Source organism: Jatropha curcas, chromosome 3, assembly GCF_041381405.1.
Source record: "Jatropha curcas cultivar XTBG-Jc1 chromosome 3, XTBG_Jcur_1.0, whole genome shotgun sequence".
Classification (NCBI taxonomy): domain Eukaryota; kingdom Viridiplantae; phylum Streptophyta; class Magnoliopsida; order Malpighiales; family Euphorbiaceae; genus Jatropha; species Jatropha curcas.
In genome coordinates this window covers 21,265,447-21,273,002 of record NC_143153.1, presented here as the reverse complement: position 1 = coordinate 21,273,002, position 7,556 = coordinate 21,265,447, and the positions used below count along the sequence as shown (strand labels likewise).

Sequence of the window (7,556 nt, the reverse complement as noted above, 5' to 3'; positions counted from 1 at the left end):
AGTACCTCAAAGGTACGTCAAAAGGAGTAGGCCCAACAAAGCCCGAATCCTGTTTGCGGAACCCAGACTTTGTTAAGCCTAATAAGACCAAAGCCAATGCATATAGTTAAAAGCCTTAGTTACTTCCTCTAAGGTGCACCCGATTCTGTTTGCTCTTGTTATATGATAGCCTCGCAAAGCGGGCAAATCTTGTTATGTTATTTCGATATAAATTGCATGAATGCATGATTGTTTTTGTACATTTTACGTTTGTTCGTGTTGTTTTGTTTTAAAGTGAATTGCAGGAACAAAGTTGGAGCAAAGACTTGTTCTATACAAAAATAGGGTCAAAACAAGTTAAAAAGATGGAAGAAATCTTTAATCCAGCCCTCGCGCCACGAAGCAAGTCTCCACAAAGAAAAATGCCCAATTCGCGAGCGCGACATTCACAAGCGCGAGCGCGACAATTAGAAAAGAGAGTCAGAAGATTTGCAAGAAAAACTCGCGAGCGCACCTTCCATCTGCGCGGGCGCGACAAGCAGATCTGAGTGTCAAAAGCAAATGGACCAGAAGATGCGAGCGCGCCTTTCATCTGCGCGGGCGCGAGAAGCACTCCTGAGAGTCAGAAGGATTGCCAGCAAAAGTCGAGAGCGCGATATTCATATACGCGGGCGCGAGAAAGAACTTTTGAGAGACAGAAGCACTTGGAGCCGAAGTCGCGAGCGCGATTTTCATATGCGCGAGCGCGAGTCAAGATTTCCAGAAGATGTAATTGATGCCTTTTCATCAGAAAAATCATATCTTTCTATGCACAGGTCGGGACTCTTCCCAAGAGAAGTCACCTCAAGCACCTCTTGGCCAACCAATCACTACCAAAACCACCATCACTCTCCTCCTCTATAAATAGCAATCAAAGTGAAGAGACAGATATACAGAATTGATTCATATTTCAGAGTTAGATTGACAAAAATATTTAGATTGTATTAGGAGAAGTGTGTTAGTAGTACTTAGAGCAAGATTGACGAAAGTCACTTGTTATTGATTGTGCCAAGAACACCAATAAGTTCCTCGAGGTGTGACGCCCTCCAAGAGGCTTGACTTTGATTACTTCTATCTTTCTCTTGTTTATTAGACTTGTTGTATGTTGGTCTTCATAATTCTTCTATACAAAGCAACAATTTTAATTGGTAGTATTCAATAAAAATTCCTTAAGTTATCTTTTGATCTTTGTTTAATCAAAGTTACTAGATTATATTCTCAGAAGGAAATAGTTTAGTAAAGATCAAAGAGATTTAATTCATTGAGTTGGATTTACATATGCATATGTTACTTATTCCTGTTGAAATTAAATCTGTCTTATTGAAATAATCAAAGAATAAGGATTAGATTTAATATTTAACAAGATAGGGATTCTATTATATATAGAAATATATATAATAGATAGTATAATTCTATACTGAGAAGTTGAATTATATTATACCATATGTAATTAAGAGATTCTTTATTGAATATTACAAGCTTTTGCATAGAAAAGGAAAATCCTGTGTACAATTAATTAGTCTAAGTATTTTACTACACATTTGTCTTTATGATTAATTATTCTAAGTATTTTAATGCCTATTATTCTCTGAAGTTGAATAATCATTAGATCTAGAATAAATAAGAAATTCCTTAGAACTATTTTATATTTGTATTCCTGTAAACATATCAGTAAGAATAAAGTAGCAAGTGTACTCAACCCGTTCCTCGTGGGATCGATCTTTTATTACTACGTTGCGATCCGTATATTTGCGGGAACTCAAAAGAGACGCAACAAGTTTTTGGCGCCGTTGCCGGGGAACGGTGTTCTGTCATTTAACGAAATATTCTTATATATGATTTACAGCTTGTTTTAATTAAGATACATACTTATAGTTGATTCAAAATTTTGCAGGAACACATCGGTTACATAACTCATATGCCAAGTACCAGATCTTCAAATAGTGAATTGGAGGATTATCAGCCTGAGATTGAACAATTCCTTTCACAACGAAAAAAGAAGAAGAAAAGAAGAAATTCAAGAATCATGGGTGATGGAAATCCGCCACAGAGGTTGATGGACTTTGTTACTCCAAGTTTAAATGGTTCACAAAAGGGAGTAGTACATCCACCGGTGAATGCTAACCAGTTTGAGATTAAACCTGCTTTATTACAAATGCTTCAAAATAGTGTTCAGTTCTACGGATTGCCAAATGAGGATCCTAATTCGCATATAGCCAGTTTTCTTGAGATCTGTGATACATTCAAGGTGAATTCAGTACCAGCAGATGCTATCAAGCTACGTCTATTTCCTTTCACATTGAAAGACAAGGCAAAAGCTTGGTTAAATTCATTACCACCAAACTCTATCACTACATGGGAAGAATTAGCCCAAGCCTTCCTGTCTAAATACTTCCCACTAGCAAAAACCGCTAGGCTTATCAAAGAAATAACCTCATTTACCCAACATGAAAATGAATCCTTATATGAGGCATGGGATCGCTACAAAGAACTCCAACGAGTTTGCCCACACCATGGCCTTCCCCAAAATATATTGATTCAAACCTTCTACAATGGGGTAACACCATCTACAAGGGGAACTATAGATGCTATGGCAGGAGGATCATTAATGAAGAAGACTACTAATGATGCAATTGAGTTACTAGAAGAAATGGCCAACAACAATAGCATATGGCCAACTGAAAGGGTTCAGGTAAGTCATTCTACTGTTAGTAATGAGTCTTCTTCTTCTTCAAAAAATTCAGCAAAGAAAGTGCATGAATTAGACCCCTTAACTATGATGCAAGCACAGATTTCTACTTTGTCTTATAAAATTGATAACTTAAACATAAGTAAATCAACATCTCTTATTTGTGACAATTGCGGTCAAAATGGGCATGTGTCAAATGAATGTAATTATAAGCATCTGGTTATGGAGGAACAAGTGAATTATGTCCAAGGACAAGTTCGTGGTCCATATTCAAATACTTATAATGCTGAAAATCGTAATTATCATAACTCTTTTTGGAGAAATCATGATAATCAGGATAGAGGCAATCAGGATAGAGGCAATCAGGGTAGTCAATATCAAGATAGACTGGGACAATTGACTAATAAAATTGATAAATTTCTGGAGGGATTTAACCAAAAGATGAGTAGTCAGGATGATAGCTTTAAATGGTTAGAATCAAAGTTTGATAAGTTATTCAAAAATCATTCATCATCTATACATAACTTGGAGGTACAAGTAGGGCAACTTGCAAGTGCTATTTCCTCACGTGAAGTGGGAAATCTTCCTAGTAACACAGAAAAGAATCCTAGGGAGAATGTAAGTGCCATTGCCTTGCGAAGTGGAAAAATAGTAGATAAAATAGTTCCTTCGGGTACTGATATTAATGTTTTGAATAATGCAAATGTGGAGCCGGTTTGTAAACCGAGCATTGAGGAAAATAGTGCAGGATCAAGAGGACAAGAAAAAGGAAAGGACACGGAGAAGGACAACGTTAAAATTTATCAATCTAGGCCACCTTTTCTGCAAAGGCTCAAGAAGCAGGAGCAAGATAAGCAGTTCTTAAATTTTATTGATAAACTGAAAAATTTGCATATCAACATGTCACTTATGGAAGCTATCACACAAATTCCAAATTACGGTAAGTTCCTTAAAGAATTGATCTCAAAGAAACGTAGTTGGGAAGATGTGTCAACAGTCACTCTAACTGAGGATTGCAGTTCCATAATCTCAAGTAAGTTACCTACTAAACTCAAAGATCCAGGGAGTTTCACTATACCATGCAAATTAGGTAAAGTAGATTTTCCTAGATGTCTTTGTGATTTAGGAGCAAGTATTAATTTAATGCCATTATCTCTTTTTAAGAAATTGGGATTAGAAGATGAAGTTAAGAGAACTAATATGGTTTTACAACTTGCTGACCAAACTATTAAAAGACCTTATTGTATCATTGAGGATGTGCTTGTTAAGGTTGATCAATTTATATTTCCAACTGATTTTTTCATACTTGACTTTGTTTATGATGAAAATTGTCCTCTTATTTTAGGAAGACCATTTATGAACACAGGGAGGGCATTAATTGATGTTTCAGAAGGAAAATTAGTCCTTAGGATAGGTGATGATGTCATTGAATTTCATATAGATAAAGCCATGAAATATCCTATGGATGAGGGGAATTGCATGAGAATTGATGTAGTTGATGTCTGCATACAAGAAATGTTTGCTTTGGAAGATAAGGAAAATTTTGAGGAAGAAAATGTCCATAATGAAGAAAAGGAGTTTATAAATTTAAGACCTGAAATGTTACTTAGGGAGCATGAGCCTTTACCACCATCAATTGAAGTTCCACCAACAGTAGATCTTAAAGAGTTACCGAATCATCTACGATATGCTTTCTTAGGTAAAGATCACACTCTTCCTATAATTATTTCTAACAAATTAACTATAGATCAAGAAAATGACTTGTTAAAAATTGTTAGAAATAGGATTAAGAGTATAGGATGGCAAATTTCTGATCTTAAGGGGATAAGTCGAAATCGAGTCATGCATTATATCAATCTTAAGGATGGACATATACCTAAGGCAGAAAGACAAAGGAGACTTAATCCTAATATGAAAGAAGTAGTGAAGAAAGAAATTATCAAATTGCTAGATGCAGGAATAATATACCCCATTTCGGATAGCCAATGGGTTAGTCCAATCCAATGTGTGCCTAAAAAGGGAGGAATGACTGTAGTAAAAAATGAAGATGGTGAACTAATTCCTACTAGGACCACTACAGGTTGGAGGGTATGTATTGATTATAGAAAACTTAATTCAGCCATAAGAAAAGATCATTTTCCGTTACCATTCATAGATCAAATGTTAGAAAGAATTGTTGGTCATGCTTTCTATTGTTTTCTCGATGGATATTCGGGATATTTTCAGATTTATATCTTTCCGAATGACCAAGAGAAGACCACATTTACTTGTCCATTTGGTACATTTGCATATAGGCGCATGCCTTTTGGATTATGCAATGCACCTGCAACATTTCAACGCTGCATGACCGCGATTTTTAATGATTACATAGAAGAAATTATGGATGTCTTTATGGATGACTTTTCTGTGTATGGTGATTCATTTGAAGATTGTTTGAAAAATCTAGATCTTGTATTGTCAAGATGTGAAAGTGCTAACTTGGTTTTGAATTGGGAGAAATGCCACTTTATGGTTGATAAGGGTATTGTTTTAGGGCACAAAATAAGTAAGGAAGGAATCCAGACAGATAGGGCAAAGATAGAAGCCATAGAAAAGTTACCTCCTCCTACTACGGTTAAAGGTATAAGATCTTTTCTAGGCCATGCAGGATTTTATAGAAGATTTATAAAAAATTTTTCTATCATTGCTAAGCCTCTAACTAACTTACTTGTTAAAGATGCATCTTTTGATTTTTCTCCAGAATGTTTGGAAGCTTTTAAAACTTTAAAGAAGGCATTAGTAAGTGCACCTATTATAGCAAAACCCAATTGGGGATTACCATTTGAAATAATGTGTGATGCTAGTGATGTTGCTGTTGGTTGTGTATTGGGCCAAAGACATGAGAAAAAGTTGCATGTGATATACTATGCTAGCCATGTTCTAACTAGTACTCAAATGAATTATACAACTACTGAGAAGGAAATGTTGGCTGTAGTATATGCATGTGATAAATTCAGATCATACTTGTTAGGAGCCAAAGTCATAATCTATACTGATCATTCTGCATTAAAATACCTGTTTGCTAAAAAAGATGCAAAACCACGTCTTATTCGATGGGTATTATTATTATAAGAATTTGACATTGAAATTAGAGATAAAAAGGGTTCTGAAAATTTAGTTGCTGATCATTTATCACGTCTGGAAAATGAAGAAGGACCAATAGGAGAAACTACAATTATAAATGAAAGTTTTCCAGATGAGAATTTGATGTTAGTACAACATGTTCACACACCTTGGTATGCTGACATTGCAAATTTTCTAGCTTCTAACATCATACCTCCAGATATGACTTATGCACAAAAGAAGAAGTTCTATGCAGATGCTAAAAATTTCTTATGGGACGAACCATTCTTGTTCAAGATATGTATGGACGGTATGATTAGAAGGTGTGTAGGGGAAACAGAAATACAAGATATACTTATGCATTGTCACTCTAGTCCATATGGAGGGCATCATGGAGCAAATAGAACTGCTTCAAAGGTTTTGGAAAGTGGCTTTTATTGGCCCACTCTATTCCACGATGCTCGTATATTTGTCTCTCATTGTGACAGGTGTCAACGGGTTGGCAACATAAGTCGAAAAGATGAAATGCCTTTATCCAACATACTCGAGGTAGAGATATTCGATGTATGGGGAATCGACTTCATGGGACCATTCCCTATTTCACAAGGTAAAAGTTATATCTTAGTAGCTGTTGACTACGTTTCCAAGTGGGTGGAAGCACAAGCTTGTGTCACAAACAACGCAAATATAGTGGTAAAATTCTTAAAAGCATTATTTACCAGATTTGGGGTTCCCAGAGCAATCATAAGTGATGGAGGTACACACTTTTTAAATAGATCATTTGAAAGTCTTTTGAGGAAATATGGAGTACATCACAAGGTATCTACTCCGTATCATCCACAAACTAGCGGTCAAGTGGAAATCTCCAACCGTGAGCTTAAGTGGATTTTGGAAAAAACAATCAATTCATCACGTAAGGATTGGTCACTTAAACTCGATGATGCACTTTGGGCGTATAGAACAGCATTTAAGACACCAATTGGGATGTCTCCATATCGTTTAATCTATGGTAAGGCATGTCACCTACCCCTAGAATTGGAATACAAAGCATATTGGGCAATAAAGTCTTTGAATTTTGATTTAAGAAAGGCTGGTTACAAAAGGAAACTTCAGTTGAATGAACTTGATGAGATCAGATTATTAGCATATGAAAATGCCAAGTTATATAAGGAAAGAACTAAGAAATGGCATGATAATCAAATTCGAATCAAATCATTTAAAGAAGGAGACCAGGTGTTATTATTTAATTCAAGATTACGCCTATTTCCTGGAAAATTGAAGTCCAGATGGAGTGGACCATTTGAAGTAATCAAAGTTATGGAACATGGAGCATTAGAATTGAAGAATCTATCTAATGGTTCCACATTTATGGTCAATGGACAGAATCAAAATAGGTATGTATAATATCAATAACTAAATAATATACTTTTTTTATTATAACTTATTATTTTATTTATTTTATATTACCTTCATATATATAAAAAAAAATATCGGAAACTCATCAAAAGTGAAGTATGCAGGTAATTTATTTTGCAGGAAACCAAAATTCGCGAGCGCGAATAAATGACGCGCGATCGCGAATGTTGCAAAAAAGAGACAGAAGCGTTTTAAAACAAAACTCGCGATCGCGACATTACTCTGCGCGAGCGCGACTACTCCACAAAAGAAGTCAAAAGCTTCCGGATCAAAATCGCGATCGCGACATATATCTGCGCGAGCACAAATTTTTGCAAAATAAGTCAGAAGC

At 35.6% G+C, this 7,556-nt stretch overlaps 1 protein-coding gene and 1 non-coding gene across 2 annotated transcripts; one reads left to right on the top strand and one right to left on the bottom strand.

The window, feature by feature from the left end:
• Nucleotides 1–540: 540 nt before the first annotated feature.
• Nucleotides 541–7,213, top strand: LOC149497691 (uncharacterized). Its single transcript, XM_089719255.1, has 5 exons — nucleotides 541–747; nucleotides 1,913–5,690; nucleotides 6,009–6,132; nucleotides 6,298–6,823; nucleotides 7,091–7,213. The coding sequence occupies exons 1-5, from the start codon at nucleotides 541–543 to the stop codon at nucleotides 7,211–7,213; spliced, it is 4,758 nt and encodes a 1,585-aa protein (XP_089575381.1).
• Nucleotides 2,432–2,538, bottom strand: LOC149497692 (small nucleolar RNA R71). The gene has a single exon (XR_016320311.1). It is a non-coding gene; the product is annotated as a small nucleolar RNA R71 (small nucleolar RNA).
• Nucleotides 7,214–7,556: the final 343 nt, after the last annotated feature.

Excerpts from the sequence above, each read along its gene's own strand:
- LOC149497691 (XM_089719255.1), top strand. The coding sequence starts at position 541 with ATGGACCAGAAGATGCGAGCGCGCCTTTCATCTGCGCGGGCGCGAGAA. Across the intron at positions 5,691-6,008 it reads GTTGGCTGTAGTATATGCAT|CTTCTAACATCATACCTCCA; the intron begins GTGATAAATTCA and ends CAAATTTTCTAG. Across the intron at positions 6,824-7,090 it reads ATCGTTTAATCTATGGTAAG|TCCAGATGGAGTGGACCATT; the intron begins GCATGTCACCTA and ends GGAAAATTGAAG.